This window comes from Helianthus annuus, chromosome 1 (genome assembly GCF_002127325.2).
Source record: "Helianthus annuus cultivar XRQ/B chromosome 1, HanXRQr2.0-SUNRISE, whole genome shotgun sequence".
Lineage (NCBI taxonomy): Eukaryota > Viridiplantae > Streptophyta > Magnoliopsida > Asterales > Asteraceae > Helianthus > Helianthus annuus.
The window spans coordinates 124437019-124459050 of record NC_035433.2 but is presented as its reverse complement, the minus strand read 5'-3'; the positions used below and the strand labels follow the sequence as shown (position 1 = coordinate 124459050).

Sequence of the window (22032 nt, the reverse complement as noted above, 5' to 3'; positions counted from 1 at the left end):
TTTCTTTTACCTATGATCGCTGATTGATTGGAAGTCGATATCATTTCCGCATTTCCTTTTCGGTTCCAATCACGAACAAAGACGAAATCATGTCCCCGTTCCTCGATGATTATCTTACCATTTCAATTCGGAAAGTTAACAAAATTTGATTCTATGATTTGTGTATATATAGCATCGATCCATCTTGACACCTTCGTTACCACCTTCTCACAAGCCGAAACACCTCACTGTTTTACACTCTCTCTCGCTGGACCTGCACGTTGTCGGGTACACTACCAGAGACACCTACAGCGGCGGGGACAAAGTCGTTGCCGGAACCGGAATCACGTCGACGATCGTGTCGTCATTGTTTCGCATATAAAGACAACCCATCGGAGTTCACCGTAGAAACCCCGAAGTCGTCGAAGTAAATCGAACTCACCGGAGTATCGACGGAACTTTCGAATCAACGTTTCGGATAATAGCTCTTGTTCGTTGTCTTGGATTTGTCCAATCTTACTCGTACGTTACTTACAAGAAATCACAACGCAACCAATGTGAGTATACATGATCCCATTTTCATTCTTTAAACACTTTTGGGTGCAACTTGTATTCTTATGCAAATTACACAAACACGTTAAACTGCATTTATTCACACTCTATCCAAATTACACATGAAATGTTTGATTCTTGTTATACATGTGATGCTAATGTAAACACTTCATGACTATATGCTCATTAACTTCGATAAAGCCAACCTTAACAATTATAGTACTATGCATATGCTATAGGTTGTAACCCCCCCCCCCCGCTATCCTTGGGTATTGTTAAGTTAAACATGTTAACCTTCCGCTAAACTTTTGGGATAGGCACTTTAATTGCGTAAACATTGGTTTGAGCATGTAGAGTAACATCGTTTCGGCATAACTGTTAACTTGCATCATCTTATTCATGTTAGATATGAGCACATTTAAACATTTTATTCTACTATGCTATGTATCAATTTGTATACTCGCCAGCATATTTTGTTGATCATTATTTTAATACATGTTGTAGGTTGATAGACAAGATGTTGAAGAATCAAGTTAGGATGGACTAGAGACCCATTTTAATAATAAACCTTGTTTGTTGCAATTTGTCTTTATTTGAAACAATGTATTTGAATTTAGTAATTTATGAAATTTAATTTAATCTATATTGTCACAATAGTGTTATGATGCTTTTGAGCGATTTGTTCGTCTCATCCCGATGTTTCCGCCATCGGTTGGGGTGTGATAGGGTATCTTTTATAGACCTCAAAAAGGTCTCTTTAAATAGATTAACAAACCAACAAATGATTTGTTAATCATAAACACTTTCTGTCATTACCCAAACTTCCACCAAATCCAGTGGACAGTCCGATAACGGGATTGTCAGTCCTATGGTACCATAACATACTACTAGTCGGCATGATCAATGTTAATGAATGTCATTCGGGTCATGGATAACGCACCAACAAGTTGTTCACATTATTGAAATCGTAGTGTTTTATATAAACCATAGAATTTGTTTTTGAAAGCTTGAAAATGATTCAGCACATATGAATCACCCCAAAACATTTGCAAAACACAAAAGAGGGGAGCTATGTACTCACTAGGTATTGCGTAAGTGTCCTTGAATCGATGGAATAAACAAAGCTCAAGTGCGTCTTATCGTGTCGGATAACTATGTTAGTGTGTCGAGGCTTTAAATGGGAGATCGGATAGAATGAAGTCTTACAAACAAAATGAGTGTTGGGACTCGTATGATATGGTTTAATAAGCTTAACATTCTGATTTGGAAAGGATCCTAAGTGCTTTTGACCCGTTATGACTCGTTAAGGTAGTTAACGCTACTTTAACGGGTCATTAGCGTAATTATAAGTTCGGACGGTTAAATATGTCCTATAATGAGTCTTATATGCCAAAAGATGTTTGATTATGTTATAACATCAGTTAGACGTCAAAACTTTGGTTACATATGCTTAAAACCAATTTATGCGCAAAAAGGGTATTTTGGTCATTTATAAGTATATAACAATCGATTCATTATAAAACTAATCAAACCATAAGACTATAAGGTATAACCTCAGAGGGTTATTCCCTATACAGCTATGGTCCTATAAATGCGCTTGGTCGAATCCAAAGATCGACCAAACGGGTCGGATTCGAAAGTCAAAGCGGTGGTCAAGACCGCTTGACTTACGACCCTAATAAAGCACTAAACTTGAAGTGACGAGTTAGACATGTTGAAACATGTCTAACTAAGTTATAAAACTGATTTGGTATCAAAAATTGGAGTTTTGATACCCAGAAATAGTTTCGTCGTAAAATGCACATTATGTGCATTTTTACCAAAACTTTGACTCGTCACTTCGCCTAGAAAACGTGGAAATCAGAATCGCAAGGGATCATAACCTTCATGATTACGATCACGTTGCAAAGTTCAATTGAACTTTCACTTGACCAATTATGGTCAGAACTGAAAGACAAACAGAAAGTCAAACTGTTTGACTTTTAGCTCAAAATGGCTAAATAAATGAAATAGACTAAGGATGAGTACTTACTTGTGTTGAGAAACAAGCTAGAAAATTCGAGTTCTTGGGGTCCAAGCAAAGGAAACAAGGGGCTGTCAAAAAAACTGGTGCTGGGCACCCTCTACGGACCGTAGAGAATGTAGACATACGGTTCGCAAAACGGGGGTCAGGGGCAGAAGTTTCCTTATTTGGCAGATTTGGCCCCTGGGCTTGTTTCGTCGCGTTTTGTCACTTTTAGCTCCTTTTAACCTAATTTTTAGGTTATTACAAAGGTGTTAAGGCATATGTAACTTGGATTTTGCCCGAAAATGTAGTGGATGTCGGCTAAATCGGTTGTATGGTTACGTGTTTCACAAATAACGCACAACGCTTTATCGAACACGAAAAATGATCGAAATTGCGCAACGACTGACATTTTTGCATTATTATCAATAAAATAAAAGATTTTATTGAATACAAAAATATTTAGATTTGTGCACATGGTCCGTATTCCAAAATACAAGAATTGGCAGACTTTCGCAGTTTATCGAAAATAGTCCCTGGGCTTGTATAAGCGTGTTTTTTTCATACCTAACCCTTCAAAATGTCACACCCCGATCTCCACGTGTCACCGGTGGGCCCGGTGTGGGGTACAGTGACTGTCACACCCCAACCGATGGCGGAAACATCGGGATGAGACGAACAAATTGCTCAAAACAACATAACACTATTGTGACAATATGAATTAATTGATTTCATTAAATCTCAAAATGGGATACATAGTTCCAAATAAATAAACATAACATTTAACAATAATCAAGATGCTAAGTGGGTTTCTAATGTCCATCCTAGCTTGATTCTTGTTTTCTTGATCATTCAACCTGCAATATGTATTAAAATAAATCAACAAAAGCATGTTGGCGAGTATACAAGTTTTCATACATAGCATAGTACTTGCTTAAAATGTTGCTCATATCCAAATGTGAAATACAATATCATGTAAACAGTATATACTCGAAACGATGTTACTCTATGTGCCCAAACCAAAGTTTAACGCAATTAAAGTGTACCCAAACGAGTTTGAGTAGGTTGACATAGTTAAACCTAACAATACCTGCTCATAGAACAGGAGGGGCGTTTCTCAACCTATAGCGCTACCATTGTTAGGGGAGGCTTGTACGAAGTTAATGAACACATAGTCATTAGGTGTTTACAGTAGCATAACATGTCTAACATGATTAAAATGTATCACATAGAGTAAGGATAGAGTGTGCATAAAATGTTTGATGTGTTGTGTGATGTTTGATATAGAATACATATTGCACCCAAAAGTGGAAAATAGAAAATGGGTCATGTATACTCACCTTAGAGTGCGTTGCGTATTTCTTGGAAAAGATAAAGAATCAGGGATTTTCCAAAGGAACGTGCACAAGAGAATTACCCTATTAATTTTGAGGTTTGATTAATATAGGGAATTTAGTGATTATTTGAATAACAAGGCATTTATATAAAAATAAAAATAATATAAACATGTCTAACATAATATTCATATGTTTTATTTTTTTAATATTTGGTAATTAACAAAATAAATAACATTTTATTTATAAATAAGTGGACAATAATAAATAATATTTCTAAAATTCTAGTTTATATAGATTATTAATTTCTAATATATATTTAAAATAAAGATTCTGATTTTAAGTAAAGTAATAAATCAGAATAATTAGAGAATAATAATTCACATTCAATTAATAATAAAAATTCTGTTATAATAATAATTCTGATTTTATAAATTCTGAAATTAAATTTCTGTTTTAAAAATAAATTTCTGATTTAAATAATAAATCAGAAAATAATAATAATTCTGAAAATAATTCTGATTTAAAAAATAAATTTCTGATTTAAATAATAAATCAGGAAATAATAATTCTGTTTATTAAGATAAAAATTCTGAAATACTAATTCTGGAAATGAATAATACAGAAATAATAAATTCTGATTTAAGAAATAAATCCTGATTTAACAGAAATAATAATTTTAATTACAAAATAAATTCTGATTTAAATGATAAATCTGATTTATTAAAATAAAATTTCTGATTTTAAAATAAAAATTCTGATTTATTATAATTCTGTTTTAATAAAATAAAATTTCTGATTTTAAAATATAAAATCTGATTTAGTTAATAATTCTAAAAATATAACTTCTGATTAATATTTCTGATTTTTATATAAATAAATCAGATTTTTAAAATTATAGTAAATCCGATCTTTATAAATAAAAATTCTGTTTCAGATTTAAAAAAAATACTAAACCTGTTTTATAATAATATTAATAATAATAATAATAATAATAATATTATTAATAATAATAATAATAATATTATTATTATTATTATTAATATAATAATAAAAATAATAACATTGAATAATAATGGAACGATAACTGTTGACTAAAAAAAATGCATGGCCGGAAAACAGAAAACGAAACCGAAATGGAGTCGGAGAAACGAACCGGACGAAGTCGTCTTCTCCGGCGAGATGTCGGCGGAGCTCCGGTGGCAGTGGCGGTGGTCTCCGGGAAGAGAGTTCCGGTGTCGTCGAAGATGAGACTTCTCCGACGGCGACTGAGGATTCCGGCGAGTGCTGCAACGGTGGGGGGTGGTAAAACGGATCGTAAAAACTCCGGCGATGACCGTCTCCGGTGGGTTGTTTATCGAAACATAAGAAGGTGAGAGGTGCGGGTTTGGAAGTGAGGGTGGTGTCGGTTTTTATAGCGTATCATATAAGTCTCGCACATTTGGTAAGAGAGTGGTGATTGATGGATTTAAAAGGAAACGCGGAAAAGTTCTTCAATCACGACATCAGTGGGAATCAAAAAGAAAAGGAAAGTGCCAATCATGAAATCGCTGGCATGCTTGGCGGCAACTGTTTCAAATGGAATCTGCGCGAATAAAATGGATATATATATCGAAGGCATAATGTCTGTTACCAAAAGTAATCTGTAGTGGAATGGTTTGTTTGCTGTTTGGTGAGCGGGTGAACCCGGGTTCGAGTCCCGTGGTCTCCCTTTTGATCCTTTATTTTTAAATTAGAGTTTCCAATATTTACAAGCTTACCCCCTTCACTTATATTAACCAGACTAACTTGGTTGTTAACCTTAATTAACTTAAAATCTCATTTTAAGACATAACAATTAACCAGGTTAACTCTATAAGGGTAAAAGAATAGAGCTTTTAATCGTAATGGTAATTAATTAATAGATTAAATTAAATAAAGTAAATAAATAACAATACTTATAACGAATTAAACGATTAATTATTTTGCGAACCTCTCGAGTTTATAGTGTTAGGATCCAAAATTCAAAACGGGTCGGATTTTGGATATCTATTTTTGACGGATGTTACAGTGACGTAGTTGGCATCGTCATAGACAAACAACACAATATAATAATGCACAGCGGAAGCAGAAATAGATTCATTTCAACTTTAATTAAAATGTAATAATAAATATCACAAGTAGTTGAAACGGATCCACAGGCGGATCAAATAAAATAAGATATATTGTTCAACAGTTTATTGTCGTCCGAGCTTGCGAGACTATTGTGGACGCTCTTTAGGAAACAGCCAGCCTAGTACGTATAGTACCTGCACTTAACCTTTTGGGAAAATACGTCAGTTTACACTGGTAAATACAAATTAACTGACTCATTTTGAAAATGATTGAAAATTGATTTAAATGCACATGGCATAAATATTTTTATTAACTTGGGATAATTATGCAATATAAACTTGTGAACGAATTACATGCTACTCGTACGTTCGGTAGCCCGGATCTTGTCCGGGTTAAAGATTAATTGACACACCACATTAAAGAGTTATACACGACGGGTGTACGCCTACACCCCGTGCTCTGGTCGTGGCCATCTCGTAAGATAATGCCAAGGATATCCGGGACACGGTCAATAACCCCCCAAATGCTTAAAGTAAAACAAGACTGTTTAAACGAGCCGATCAAATTATTCCAACTCGACACCCAAGGGTGCAGGATTTGTACGCTCGATCAAGCGGTATTCTATATACCGTACCCCAAGCCCGTATAGGGAAAATAAGTCAAAATGTATTTACCTGAGTAAGTATGAATCACAATTGGTAAGTGTAGATAGCTTTTACTGGGCCTCCTAATCTGGAACAAAGGTTTATAATAACCTATTAGATTCCTAACGGGTCTTTATTTAAGCCTAAGCTTAGACTGGTTAGTTTTAAGGACGATACGGTTCAAGCGCACGATTAAGCGAAAGACCGGATAGAATGTGATTTAGACCCGACAAGTTTGAATACTTGTATAATATGGGTATACTAAATACATTCTGGATTTTGAGATAAAAATGATAACGTTTGACCCGTTTCGGTCAATTTATGCAAACTAGTTACAAAAACCGAACCGAATGCTAAGAGGGCGTTACGGGTAGGCAAAAGAGTCATATGCAAGTTCCCTGAGATAATATGCTTTAAATATGATATAATATCAGCAAGTTATGTTCTATATTGCCCCGAATGAATTTAAACTCAATTTATGCCTTATAAGGGCATTTTGGTCATTTAAAAGATTATAAAAGAGTTAAATTGGAAATCTGAGTTACGGGTCTGATTTATACAGTAAATATACTTAATTTGATATGTTAAAACAGTAGGGTATGACCCGTATACGAAACTTATCATTTAAAATCAAACTATGCACCGTAGGGGTATTTTAGTAATTTCACAAGGGTTAAAACTGTCAAAACTGGAAATCCGAGTTCAAAATCTTATACTTACTGTTATTATATGAAAATATGCTAAATACATCAGTAGGTATGAATCTTATATGTTTAATATGAGTATAACGCTTACTATGCGCTAGAAATTCTAAAAATGCGATTTAGAGCCGTTTCCGGGTTTTCAAAAGAAAGCTGAGATTTTTATATTTCCAGAATGCTCAAAATATTTTATTTAACAAATAAAATCAGTAGAAAAAGGTTTGGGGTCAAAAGGATTTATAAAACTCATTTTATGGCTTAAAAGGTTAAAACCGGCATCAATCGAATCGACTTAGCGATCTATGATACGATCAGCCAAAAATTAAATAAAAATCTTCAAAAATCCAAAAATATTATATAACATCAGTGGGTAAAAAGTTTTATATCAAAAAGTGGCCTTAAATAGGTTATACGCTAAATGCGCCGTTTATTTAACATAAAGATATAGTTTTACGATATCGGCCATAACTCAAAATCTGGACCACTAACTGATCTCAAATTTTCGGTGCAAGTTTATAATTTAGTAATAAAGATTTCTACTCTTTCACTTTTCCAAAAATCACGTTTTATATCAAAAAGGGCAAAATAGTCAACTTTTAAGCATAATCGGAAACATGCATATGAATCGGTTAAGCATAGACTCAAGTAGTAAAAATTCCAGAGAGTTACACTTAAATAAAATTTGTCAAAAATAAACTCCAATACAGATCTCAAACATGCATGCATGGATCCGAATCGAGAGTCAACGAAAAAGTCGTTTTATAAGACTTTCGGTTCCGATCCGAGTTTATATTAAAGATTGTCGAGTTGATCATGATAAAACATATTCTTACATTCATTATAAAGCTAATTTTGATGATCAAACTGATTGCATGTCATCTACATTACCATTTATGCTATTTTTCACAAAAACAATTTCTGTTGACTTTTTAAGAACAACTTTGACTCGACAAATAGCATGCTTAGAGTGGGAATTAGAGAATACCCTTTTGAGGGTTTGTTTCCCACATAAATACCAACTTATAAGTGGTTTCAATTTGAGAAATGACAGAGCCAAATTCGTTTAATCGAAAAGTCAAACTATATGAACAATGGATTGACTTTTTGCTAATAATCAAAGCTATAACGAATTAGAGAATGATATGAAGGCTTACAAAGGTCCTAATGAAGCCTAGATAACACTTGGAGGCTGCCTTGACGATCAGATTGCTCCAGAAGTTGCCTTGTGAAGTTCTTGAAGTTGCTAGTGTTCTTGTTTACAATACAAGTGCCTCAAAAAGTGATGAATGATCTGAATTTAAGAGGTTGCAGGAGTTGTAGGAAGCTCACAGGTGTCCAAGACATGCATGCTCATCTATTGGTGAGAAATGGAGGTGATCACAGCTGTTTTGCACTCAAATTCGGACCCAAAATGGCTTAATTCGTGAATTCTGCATCTGGCAGAGGCATGCGGCCCGCATTAGGCAGCCCAGGCGGGCCGCCTGGGGTCTGCAGTACCCAAACATCTTTCAAACTTGGCAGCTTTGGTCCCTGTCTTCATACGCGAGGTTTCGGCTACTTATTTTGACTCGTAAACCCTCAAACTTGGTTTTTAAGAACCTTGGGATTTTTACCAACATGGTAATGTCCTCGGATAACTTTGCGCTCACCCGAAAAGCCATGAAATTCGACGTTGACGCTTTTAACCCCTCAAGTACGGTTTTGGCCATAACTTTCTCATACGATAACGAAACTTCATGAAATTTTTACCACATATTCTAGTGAGTATATTTTAGCATTACAAAGCTTCGGGTCTGCCAAAAGTTCACTCAGAGGTATAAATTCAACATGTTGACACTTTTAGCCCCTATAGTTTGTAATTCCTCACTTTCATGCATTTCCCGCTTCGTATGATCCATGATCCATCTGTTTAAGGTTATAAACATTGTGTAGGGTTATCATAGAGTCTATTTATCCATTGTTGACACTTTGGACCCTTACGTTCCATAGTTTTCACTGTTTGTCAACTTTAGCCCCTCTAAAGTATGTTTTCGCATATCCAATGCCCATGACACGTGTCAATGCATTATTGGACGTAATTTTTCGAGGTGTTACACAAAACTTATATCTAAGTTATGTAAAGGGTATTTAGGGTATGTATAGTTTGTGTCCTTGTTCCGAAGTATAGGCCACGTTAAACTGATTACGTTTAAGTATCAGTTAACGAATTACTAATTGGATTTATGCACATGGTCCGTATTCCAAAATACAAGAATTGGCAGACTTTCGCAGTTTGTCAAAAATAGTCCCTGGGCTTGTATAAGCGTGTTTTTTTTCGTACCTAACCCTTCAAAACTTATATCTAAGTTATGTAAAGGGTATTTAGGGTATGTGTAGTTTGTGTCCTTGTTCCGAAGTGTAGGTCACGTTAAACTGATTACGTTTAAGTATCAGTTGACGAATTACTTCCATAAAAGGTTTTGAGAGTTCGAAATTGTTCAAGGACTGAAAATGTGCAAATGTCACAAAGGGTGACACCCTTATTCGTCAAAGCAACCTCTTCCATTGTTCCATGAGAATTGCTCCATGCTTGCCTTTCAATAGGTTGAGCTAGGGTCATAATGCCTTCATGCATGTCAAAGAGTCTAATTATTTATCTTCGTTGAAAAACTCTACATACATTGGTGCAATGCCAAGAGTAAAAATTATATACACAACAACGCAAACAATAAAAACCACACCAAAGGAAGCAATGGCATAAACAATGGTTCTGGGGCGTTGGCACCTAGATCAATGCCTGCTTACTAAACAACAAACCCCGGCCACCACTGATATGTGGTAAAATACACATATTTGTCCCGTGTAAATTGTATAATTTTTGTATAGTTATTATTTGTTTTATTTAGTTTTTAGTATTATATTATATTATTTTGTGTTTTGCCAGGTCCTCCACAACATCTGTTGGACGAAATTCAGTGGAATTGTGAAGGATTTTTGTGGGCCTTGAAATAATTATAGATATTATTATTAAACCCTAAAAAAGACCAATTAATGGATCCAAAATATTCTTGGACGCAAATCATCAACAAGAATATATATTTAGCCTTGGATGAGAAGCGGGGGGGGGGGGGGGGGGGGACGAAAAAGTGGTTGCCGCCATATTTATTATTAATTTGGTGGAGTTCGATCAAGAGAAGGTTAGAGAGGGATCTGTTAGACGGTTTCAAGAGGAAGAAGGGATTCGATTCAAGAACGAAGTCGGGTTTGAAGGGTTAAAGAGTTGGCGTATCGTTAGTCTTTATTTTTCGGTTCTTTTTCGTTTAATCTTGTTTCATTCATGATACTTGCTACTAAATATTATTGTTTTGATTATTAAAACATGTTTCTTGGCTAATTTTATCGTTCCACCTAGGTTGAGATGAACTTAGAACCTTTGTTTTGATTTTTATATTTGACATTTTTTACTATGACGCGTTTTTGATTTAAAATAACTTTTATTTGTTGCTGAATATGAATATGTGTACTTGTTCTTGGCTGTGATTATTGTTTGTTATTGATTTTGATGTGTTTAGAAAGAAGAAATTCACCCTAGACATATTTTAGTCACTCATAGTCGTTTATTCCGGGTTCTCAATCTAGAGTTTGGTTTTAGAAATAATCCAAGGTAACTAAGTTAATTAGATCAGCTAGGTTAAAGTGTGCATCCAATCTTGATGATTAGAAATATGATTTGGGATTGCTAGGTCTGTTCTAGGCGTTGTTTGATAGTTTGAACACTTGATAGCTTGGAGTTTGTCTATTTATTCGCGTTTAGTTGCTCCTAGGTATTCGGTGTATCAAGTTGGGGTTAGCTTCGCAGTTAGAGGGTCGTTAATACTAGTGGTGTTACAAATAGTTGTGGGATTCGATGTCGATAGGTCGAGTCGGTCCATCTTAGCACTTCATTACGTGTTATTATTGTTCATAGTTCAGTTTCTAGGAACTAGAGAGTGGGGGTCCCGTTCTGAGCTGACTAGTTACTATAGGATTTAATTATCCTTAGCGGGAAGTTGGTCAGATTGGATGATATCAGATCTTTAATCTTTAATCGATTGTCAAAGTCATAAGTCATTACGTGTTCTAAGGGATTCATTGTCTAGGTGGTTTCTCTTTCTGATTGATCTCAAACTCGTGTTCCCAGTCGTCAGTTGTCTGGTTGTCTCGTTCGTCTTAGTTAATATTAGGTTATTCGATTAATTAAATAAAAACCCTCAAAATCCAAATAAACCAGTTAAGTGATTAGTTGAGTCAGAGTCTATTTTAGCGTCGCTAGTGTCTTGTGGGTTCGATACTCGGACTTCATTAGGCTTCACTACGTACGATAGGTACACTTGTCTGTCAGTGGTCTAGCATTTAGAGAGTCTTAGTTTATAAATTTAAAACTAGGGTGTCTAGATTAGGTTAGTTTTTTATAGACTGCATTCAGCACATCAACCACTCAAATAGATTTTAAGGCAACAATTCACATACTTAGGGCTCACTCGCCCAAATTTTAAGGCAACAATTCACCACTCGTAAATGGATACTAGAGCAACATCCCACGTGACACCCGCATAAGGTAGTTTTCATAATATAATTGAACTTAATGCTCCTATTAGTAATACAACTGTTTTTTCTTTGAACGACAAAGGTTACATAAACACCACTCCTAAATTACACTAAGTTTACCCATGCCAGGAATTGAACCCTGGTGTTAATGCACCTTTGTCTGCAGCAAGTGGCAGACTTATGAAGATCCGAAGATGTGAAGACCGAAGAATCACAAGTTACATTCAAGGGGGAGTTTCTTGATGCATTTTGTGTCGGTAGCTAGTTATTAGTGATAACGTATATCTTTTGGTCGTTGTTTCGTTTAAGTTTGTAATAATTTGTCATTTGTGAGGGTTGACCAAAGTCAAACGACATCCTTCTGTTGTTTGACTTGGTCAGACTGATCCAAAGGACATGTAAGGAACCAAACAACATCAGGTATTGTTTGGCCTAGACAAACATTGTCGTTTATATGGTGTTGCCATTTGGTTCATACCAAAGGACTTGCAGTGTCGTTGAGTCTAAATCCCAAACGACATGGAGTATCGTTGGGAATTGGCTCATGTCTTTTGGACATTTTGTCCTTACGTTTGGAATCTGTTGTGTACCTATATATATAGCAACATGTCATTTGGACAAGCAACCAGAATAGAAAGCCGAAACAGAGGGTTTGTGAGCTTTTCATTGTGAATCTTGCACCGGATCAATATACGGAACGTTATTAATGATATCTTGTGCTTATTGATTACATATTGCCTGGTTTGTGGTGTACCATGGATTCCGCACTTCTTGCATCATTAAGAACAAGAAATCTTCATTGTTCAAGATCGATTTCTGGACCAACAACAACCTATTAGTAGAGATAAATTTATAATGCTTAGGGAACTTTTGATATTATAATAAACTTTCTCAAATGTGATTTTTTATCTAAACGTTTTCTAGGATGTATGTAGCACTTTTTTATCGCTTCCTCCAGCGTCAGTTGGTTTATATCTGTGTGTTTTCTTATGTAAATTAGTGTTTTTAGAGTAGTAATATATAATAATATAAAGTAAAAGAATTCGAGTTAAACGGGTGAAGTTCATGCGAACATATCTACCACACGCTTTTTCAGTAATGGGGCAATTAGATTGGGAAAGGAAGACTTTTCAACTTATATCAACAATTACATTGTTGTAATGCAATGATAACAATATACACTTCTTGTGGAAATGTCCAAGCTCTTCACACTTAAATGTCTAAAAAGGTTCAATGACGTGTCAAACAATTTGTTGATTCCAATGGTCCTTGTTGCCTTGTAGCAATATTCTTTTTTTCATAAAATTTGTATGCTTTTCCTATTGTGCTTCATTCTAGCAAAATTGCAATGGCCAGACTCACATATATCATTCTTTTGACCTTTCTCTCAAGTTTGCAGTTTTACCACGATAATGACTATTTAGAATATTATGATAAATATAGTTGATGTCATAAGTTAAACTATTATACGTCCAAACTTAAAAGTAGAAAAAGAAACCGATGTTAGGTTTTATAGTTATAGTTAAACGGGCCATGTTTGTGTTAACACATCTAAACTAGCTTGTTCAGTGGGATAATTAAATTGTGAAAGGAAGAGTTTTTCAACTTATCTTAACAGTTACATTGTTGTAATGGGCTAATTACTCTTTGATTTGGATAGTTGTTTATTCCAAATTTGTCATTTCTTATGAAAATGATCTGAAATTTTTTTACGCGGAAAGGTATGTGAAAACTTCAGTCGTGTGTCAAAAACATTTGTTGAATGGAATTACGCGGAAAGGTATGTGAAAACTCCAGTCGTGTTTCAAAAACATTTGTTGAATGGAAAAGTCCTTGAGTTGTCTTGTAAGCAATATTATTTCTTTATAAGAGTTGTATGCTTTTCCTATTGTGCTTCATTCTAGCAGTTTGCAATGGCCAGACTCATATGTATAATTCTATTAACCTTTCTCCTACCGTTTTCAGTTTTATCACAACAAGTAGATAGAAATGTAAGGGTTGGTGCGTCATTCATAGCAACCGACGATGTCAAACCATGGCGCTCTCACCTTCCGGTGATTTTGCCTTTGGGTTCAAACAAATGATGGGAAAGATGATTTCATGTTATCTATATGGTATGACAAGATACCTGACAAGACAATCATCTGGTATCCAAAAACAACTGTTCCAAATCCTATGGTTTCTAGAGGATCGAAAGTTGAGCTAATTGATGGGCGTGGGCTTGTGCTAACAGATCCTCAAGGCACAGTAGTATGGACCAGTTTGGGTTCATCAGATATTGCAAATGGTGTTATGAAAGATACAGGCAACTTTGTGATTGTTGAAAACAGTTTAAACAAAATATGGGATTGTTTCGATTCTCCAGCACATACCCTGTTGCCTACTCAGATTATGAAGAAAGGTGGAGGGTTAATGTCCACGATGAGTGAAACGAACTACTCTGATGGAAGATTCCAGTTGCGTCTGCTTCACGATGGGAATCTTGTTCTTAGTAATGTCGACATGTTTTCACGTGATCCACTTCATGCTTACTATATCAGTGTCACTTTTGATCCCTCCAATGCAACGAATTCTGGTGACCAATTGATCTTTGATGCAACGGGGTACATGTATATATTGAGAGGAAACGGCAAAAGATTTGACCTTACTCCACGAGACAAACTTCCTATTGGAGATTATTACCACAGAGCTACTCTAGATTCTGATGGGGTTTTCACTCAATACTACCACCCCAAGAATTCCACTGACAATACAAGGTGGGAAGCTATACGGTTCTTGCCAGAAAATATATGTAAAGGCCTAGTGAGAGCATAGGCAGTGGAGCTTGTGGGCTAAACAATGTTTGCAAACTTGTTGATAAACGTCCAAAGTGTGAATGCCCACCAGGGTTTTCATTACTTGACTCCAATGATCCAAATGAAGACTGCATACCAGATTTTACTCCAATCTGTGACAAAGGTTATTGGGGAGACCTGTTTGATTTCACCGAGCTCACTGATATTGATTGGCCAGGTTCTGACTATGCAAACATAAACCCAACAACAGAAGAAAAGTGCAAAAGATCATGCTTGGAAGATTGTTTTTGTGTCGTTGCAACTTACAAGGATAGGCAATGTTGGAAGAAAACACTTCCACTCTATAATGGAATAAATTCTTCACTTAATATGAAGGCCTTCGTGAAATATCGAAAAGGTGACGGTCCTCTGCAAAGCCCTTGTGGATTTTCAGAAGCGAACAAAAATCAGAGAAGTTTGATATCCGTGGGACCGGTCCTCTTGAGTGCATATATGTTTGTAATTTTTGTATTGGTTGGTGTGATTTGTGTGAGTTTCTTTCTACTGTACAAGAAGAAGGCCAAAAATACATATCCAAGTAGTAAAGCTGTTGATGACAATCTGCCTCACTTTACATATCAAGAGCTAGTCAAAGCTACTAATGGGTTCAAGGTTGAACTAGGAAAGGGGGTTTCGGGATAGTCTATAAAGGTGTAGTGGGGACAAACATGGTGGCGGTGAAGAAATTGGATAGGGTGTTGCAAGATGGCGAAAAGGAATTCCAGACCGAGGTAAATGATATTGCAAGGACTCATCACAAAAACTTGGTACAACTTCTTGGCTATTGTGATGAAGGTGAGCAAAACGCCTTTTGGTTTATGAGTACATGAGTAACGGTACTCTGGCAAGCTTCCTTTTTGGAGAAGAGAGACCCAGTTGGAATCAAAGGAGCAATATAGCATTGGATATTGCAAAGGCAATCTCATATCTTCATGAGGGGTGTAGAACCCAGATCATCCACTGTGACATAAAGCCTCAGAATATACTTCTTGATGACTGCTATAGCGCCCATATTTCTGACTTCGGATTGGCGAAGCTTTTGGCAATGAATCAGAGTTTCACAAATATTGGAATCAGAGGAACTAAAGGATATGTTGCTCCTGAGTGGTTTAGGAACACACCCGTCACAGTGAAGGTTGATGTCTACAGCTATGGTGTCTTGCTACTGGAGATCATTTCCTGCCGCAAGAGTGTGAAGAAGGACAATGAGAGTGTATTAGTTTTATATTTTTTATATAGATTTAAACATAATTATATGTATTATACATTATTACCGTGACTTATATCTATTCATATGTATATGTATGTAACGATGTAACCAGCGGTTGTGACGGTAGTTAAACCGTTCAGACATGACGGTTATTCCCGCCAAAAAAACCGAACTACCTAATAACCGCTTGTCCATCATGTATATAAACTCGTTGCCGGGAACAATCCTAGGCACCAAGACATTCATAATTCCTTATTATTGTCTGTCCAATCTTATCTCTACTTACCAGTTTGATCATGCCTTCCAATTCTATCAATAATCCTCTATTTCATGCCAAACCCCCAAAACCCAGTTCTGATGATAATCGAGATCCTAGGCTTCCGCTATCAGAGTGGTGATGAATATGGAGTAATCTTGACTGATTGGGCATGGGACTGCTATCAAGAAAAGACCTTGGATGCATTTGTTAATAACGATTCGGAGGCCTTAGATGACTACAAGAAGCTAACAAAGTTTATGATGGTTGGTCTTTGGTGTGTCCAAGAAAACCCGTCTCTGAGACCAACCATGAGGAAGGTCATACAGATGCTTGAAGGAGTTATTGAAGTTTCTAAACCTCCATGTCCATTCCCTTTCTCTGTTATATTAAACTGAGCATTTTATTTCCTAATCCAATCTTTGTATTCCGTCTCATACAGAAGTCAAAATTATTGTTCACTAGGATTCTTCATATTGTTAGGTTTGAATCCTTGTTTTTTAATGTTAATTTCATTGTTTGATTGAAAAGTGTTAAGTATATGAGTGCTTGAAACCGTGTGAGAGATCTAAGGTTAATTCATTGTGTTTTGTACCGAATCATTTTATGTTTAAGTTTGGTTCCTAAGAATATTTACAGTACTTTATTACTACAAGAATGGAATTAATATACAGAGAAAACATTGATACATTCGATATTACAACTCTCAAGATGTGCTAATGAAGCTACATAGACTAAACTCTTATTTTAAAATATAGATATTATACAGAACGAGAACATGGCAGATGTATTTAAAGATTAGCAGGAACTAACAGAGAAGGGGCATGGACATGGAGGTTCGGTCACTTCAATGACTCCTTCAAGCATCTGGATAACCTTTTTCATAGTTGGCCTCAGTGAAGGGTTTTCTTGTACACACCAAAGACCAACCCTCATAAATATTGTTAGTTTCTCGAAATCATCTAAGGCCTCCGAATCATTCTCAACAAATGCATCCAATCTGCCTTCTTGATAGCAATCCCATGCCAAATCCATTAAAACTTCTGCATCTTCAGCATCATCGTCGTTGAAAACCACACACTTTCGGCATGAAATGATCTCTAATAACAAGACGCCAAAGCTATAGACATCAACCTTGACTGTGACAGGGGTGTTCCTAAACCATTCAGGAGCAACATATCCTTTTGTTCCTCTTATTCCAGTGTTCGTTCGACTTTGATTAATCATCAAAAGCTTTGCCATTCCAAAGTCAGCAATCTTAGCATTGTAGCAATCATCAAGAAGTATATTCTGAGGCTTTATGTCACAGTGGATGATCTGGTTGCTACAGTCTTCATGAAGGTATGTGAGTCCCTTTGCAATGCCTACAGCAATATAACTCCTCTGTTTCCAACTTGGTCTCATGCCTCCAAAAAGAAAGAATGCCAAAGTACCATTGCTCATGTATTCGTAAATCAATAACCGATTCTCACCATCATCACAATAGCCAAGTAGCTGTACCAAATTCTTGTGATGTGTCCTTGCAATCGTGTTGACCTCAGTTTTGAATTCCCTTTGGCCATCTTGAACCACAGTTTCCAGCTTCTTAACCGCCACAATCTTTGTCCCTATTACACCTTTATAGACTTTCCCAAAAGCCCCCTTTCCCAACTCATCCTTGAACCCATCAGTAGCTTTGATTAGTTTCTGATATGTAAAACGAGCTATATTAGTTTCGACAATTGTATCATCTGGAAATGAATTTCCGACCTTCTTGTGGATGTTGGAATTAATCTTGATGTTACGGGTTGTATACGGGTCAAGTCGGTCATGGGTATGGGTCAGAAAATGGGTTATCCACATAAGTTGGTTAATGTGATTTACAAGAAGTCAAGATTGACCTAGTATTGAGGTGAAAGTTGGAAGATTGCTGCGAGAATAAAGGACATCGTGGGTTATTTTTGCATGTGTTTATTTACTCTTTTAATTATAAATAAGGTGGTAGCAGTAGGTTATTGGTGTACTCTCATTTTTCATTTAAGCAAGAAATATAGCATTAAACTTTGTGTGTTTGATCTTGGGCTGATAACCAACATTTGGTATCAGAGCAAGGTTGAAGAAGGAGGCCGTTTTGAGAGTCGGTGGCGAGAAACAGGGTGCAGTCTTTGGCTATAGAGCTGGAGCAGAAAGTAGTGAAAGATGAGATGATAATGTGATCGGAAGAAAGAAGTAGTGATCGATTTTCAGATTGAGAAAGAATCGAATCAGCAGCAGCAGTAACGATCGCGACTTGGTGATCGGAAGCAAGGAAACTGAATGAAGAAAGAGATCGACGTCAGAGAACCGTGGTTAGAAAGCGAGTTCTGGCGTTAGACCGAATGACGAGCCGCAAAAGATCGGCGGCAACTAGACCGAGAGAATGAAAGAAAGCAGCAAGGGTAGTCATTTTTTGGTCGATTAACTGCAGCGTTTTGGGCGATGATTATGGTCAAGAAAGTGAAAGAAAGTAGCGGAAAAGGTGATCGTCGGAATTTAAAAGGAACGACAATTAAGAGAGAGGATTTTTAAAGTTTGATGAAGCAGGCACACAGCTGAAGAAAATATGTGGCTGGATTCAATCAAAAAGAAAGCAAGCAACAAGGATGGTGAAGCAGGCACACACACCCCTCAAAATTACGGCTGTAATTTATTGAATGAAGCACACAAGCAAGCACCTGGATTAATTACAGCCGCCATTGAAGAAAGAAAAGAAGAAAGCATGCACTTGAATTAAATTAAGCAGCAAGGGTGTTGATTTTGAAAGGTAGTGTATATAGTTCGGGTGTTATAGCAGCAACAAGAAAGAGGAACGTGCAGCAAGTATTTGTTGATCGCAGGCGGCAAACAAGTTTTGTTTCGGTGGTGTGTAACAGCCTAGTACGTGAAAGAAAGAAAGAAAGAAAGTCGGATTCAAATCTTTGAATCCTTATGAAAGAAAGAAAAGGCGCCACAAGAAAGAAGTAAGAGGCCGGCGTCGCTTAGAAAGAAAGAAAGAAGGCCTCGTAAGTAAGAAAGAGACCGGTGCGGTAAGAAAGAAAGTGAAAGCATCGGCTAGAAAGAAGAAAGTATGAGCGTCGATTTGAAAGAAAGAAAGAATCGACAGCCCGAAGAAAGAAAGAAAACTTGAAGTTAGCAAGAGACCGGACCCGTGAGGTTCGTAGGAAGTAGCAAGATCGGACGTTGTGTTCGAATAGCAAGTCGGCAAGAACGGATTCGAATAAAGCATGCAAGAGTGATTCGAATCAAGCAAGAAAACCGACCCGGTTTTAGCATGGAAAGCAAGAATGAATGCAAGCAAGAATCGAGAAGTAGAAAGAAACGACATCAAGATTAAGGGGGTGAATGTTGGAATTAATCTTGATGTTACGGGTTGTATACGGGTCAAGTCGGTCATGGGTATGGGTCAGAAAATGGGTTATCCACATAAGTTGGTTAATGTGATTTAGAAGAAGTCAAGATTGACCTAGTATTGAGGTGAAAGTTGGAAGATTGCTGCGAGAATAAAGGACATCGTGGGTTATTTTTGCATGTGTTTATTTACTCTTTTAATTATAAATAAGGTGGTAGCAGTAGGTTATTGGTGTACTCTCATTTTTCATTTAAGCAAGAAATATAGCATTAAACTTTGTGTGTTTGATCTTGGGCTGATAACCAACAGTGGATTTGAAAGAAACACACATATATCACACTAATCAATAGAACAATTCCTAACACAGACGTACTTAAGAGGACTGATCCCCCTAATATCCAAGTTCTTCGATTTGTATTTTCTCCCGTTCCGCTTTTGTTTTCTCCTGTTCTAGAAGGACCATCAGTTTTCCTAAATTTCAGGAAGGCCTTCACATTATTTGAAGTATCTTTAAATCCATTGTTAAGTGGAAGCTGCTTCTTCCAACACTGGTTGTCCCTGTAAACTGCAACTGCACAGAAACAATCGTTCAAGCAAGAAGTTCTACAGGTTTGCTCGTTACTCGGGTTCATGTGCACATAGTCGGAAAATGGCCAATCAATATTATTTAGCTCGATGAAATCAAGCACATCTCCCCCATGATTTGACTCACCTTCGTCACAGCTCGGAGTGAAATCAGGTTTGCAGTCACCATACGGAGTATTGGGATCAAGTAAAGAGAACCCCAGTGGGCATTCACAGTTTGGCCGATTGTCATCAAAGCTGCAAACATTGTTTAGCCCACATGCTTTGCTATCTTTAGTTGTACATATGTTTTCTGGGACAAACCATATAACTCTCCAGCTCGTACCCTCATTCTTGGGGTGGTAGTATTGAGTAAAAACCCCATCGGAATCAAGGGTAGCTCTGTGATAGTAATCTCCAGAAGGAAGTGAGCCTCTTACAGTAAGATCAAACCTTTCACCATTTCTTCTCAATATATACATGTATCCTGTCTCATCAAAAACCAGTTGGAAACCCGAATTCGTTGAATTGGATCCGTCTAGCGTTCTACTAATATAGTATGCTTCACCAGCAGAACCAGAAAACATATCAAGAGTATTAAGAACAAGATTCCCATCTTGAAGCATACGTAACTGGAATCTTCCACCAGCGAAGTTTGTTTTGTCCATCTTGGAGTTGATCACTCCTCCTCTAACCATAACCTGAGTAGGCAACATGGTATCTGTTGGATGATCAAAACTTTCCCATATATTGCGAGAATTGCTACCCACAATCACGAAGTTACCAGTATCATTCATATAACCATATGCAAGATCAGAAAGGGACTCAGAACTCCATACCTCTTTGCCTCGAGGATCACTGAGTACGAGCCCACGCTTGTCAACCAGGTCAACTTTGGATCCTGTGGACACCGTTGGACCACCTTCTGGATACCAGATGATAGTTTTCTCAGGTATCTTGTCATACCATATTGATAACAAGAAGTTATCTTTGCCTTGAATTTGTTTGAACCCAAAGGCAAATTCACCAGAAGACGAAAGCCATGGTTTGGCATCGGGTGTAGCTGTGAGTGATGCACTAACAGATACAGAACCATTAGTCTGTTGTGCTGCTACAAAATGTAGCAAACTAGTTAGAAAAATGATGAGATACAATGGGACTAAGGCCATAAAAAAAGCTTGAATGATTTACAACGATAAAGAAATTAGGAGTTTTTAAATAATAAAAATGATTTCTTTTAAGTCAACTCGAAGACTTTTGAAGTCACCCATTTTAGAAAAAGTCTTTTGTGGTGACAAAACATTCCTTATCCCTAATGAAAACGCTTCTGTGGTCTTAAAAGTCTTTGTAATAATTAGGCAGAAAGCATTCAAGGCGGAGCTTTTCAACGCATCACAACAGTTAGACTAAAAATATAAAAAAAGTTTTCGACGTTTCACCCAAAAAATATAAAAAATGTTTTCGAAGTTTCACCCAAAAAATACACATTTGTTTTTGGTGTTTTTGTCATTTAAAAAATATTCCATATATAAATGTAACGGTTGGGAGTCGAACCTGAGACTAGTCCTTCGCAGTTTGGATCGATCGAGTTCATATTTTTGGGTTTTCAACTACCGTTGAGTGGTGAAAATCTTAGTTGGTGGTAGTTCAAGTATTTGTATTGGATTGGTTCAAATGGTGTCGTTTTAACTTTGCTTTTTTTAACTCATGTATTTCTAGCTGCCTGCTATAATATTTTTTTTGAGTAAAATGCACGGATAGTCCCTATGGTTTGGTTAAATTTCACCTTTAGTCCTTAACTTTTCAGAATTACACTCTTAGTCCTTGTGGTTTGACAAGTTGGTACTCGAATAGTCCCTAAAGCGGATGAAGGTTACTCGGATAGTCCCTGTGATTTGACAAGTTATTACTCGGATAGCCCCTGTG

The 22032-nt window shown here is 36.6% G+C and overlaps 2 protein-coding genes, 1 long non-coding RNA gene and 1 pseudogene across 3 annotated transcripts; 1 reads left to right on the top strand and 3 right to left on the bottom strand.

The window, feature by feature from the left end:
* Positions 1-3248: 3248 nt before the first annotated feature.
* Positions 3249-5305, bottom strand: LOC110939573. The gene is made up of 3 exons (XR_002592323.2): positions 5027-5305; positions 3877-3954; positions 3249-3393 (listed from the first exon to the last, which is right to left on the bottom strand). It is a non-coding gene; the product is annotated as an uncharacterized LOC110939573 (long non-coding RNA).
* Positions 5306-15039: 9734 nt separating this feature from the next.
* Positions 15040-16573, top strand: LOC110930695 (annotated as a pseudogene).
* Positions 16574-16853: 280 nt separating this feature from the next.
* On the bottom strand, positions 16854-18243 carry LOC118479743 (G-type lectin S-receptor-like serine/threonine-protein kinase RLK1). Its single transcript, XM_035974467.1, has one exon. The coding sequence runs from the start codon at positions 18015-18017 to the stop codon at positions 16974-16976; it is 1044 nt and encodes a 347-aa protein (XP_035830360.1). The 5' UTR covers positions 18018-18243; the 3' UTR covers positions 16854-16973.
* Positions 18244-19767: 1524 nt separating this feature from the next.
* Positions 19768-21314, bottom strand: LOC110876660 (G-type lectin S-receptor-like serine/threonine-protein kinase LECRK2). Its single transcript, XM_035974465.1, has 2 exons — positions 20946-21314; positions 19768-20807 (listed from the first exon to the last, which is right to left on the bottom strand). The coding sequence occupies exons 1-2, from the start codon at positions 21273-21275 to the stop codon at positions 19812-19814; spliced, it is 1326 nt and encodes a 441-aa protein (XP_035830358.1). The 5' UTR covers positions 21276-21314; the 3' UTR covers positions 19768-19811.
* Positions 21315-22032: the final 718 nt, after the last annotated feature.

What these genes read in the sequence shown, in the direction of transcription:
- LOC118479743 (XM_035974467.1), bottom strand. Translation starts at nt 18,017, where the DNA reads ATGTGGATAACCCATTTTCTGACCCATACCCATGACCGACTTGACCCG.
- LOC110876660 (XM_035974465.1), bottom strand. Translation starts at nt 21,275, where the DNA reads ATGGCCTTAGTCCCATTGTATCTCATCATTTTTCTAACTAGTTTGCTA. An exon ending in GTGATCCTCGAGGCAAAGAG is followed by an intron (nt 20,808 to 20,945) that starts GTATGGAGTTCT and finishes TTGCCTACTCAG; the next exon opens with GTTATGGTTAGAGGAGGAGT.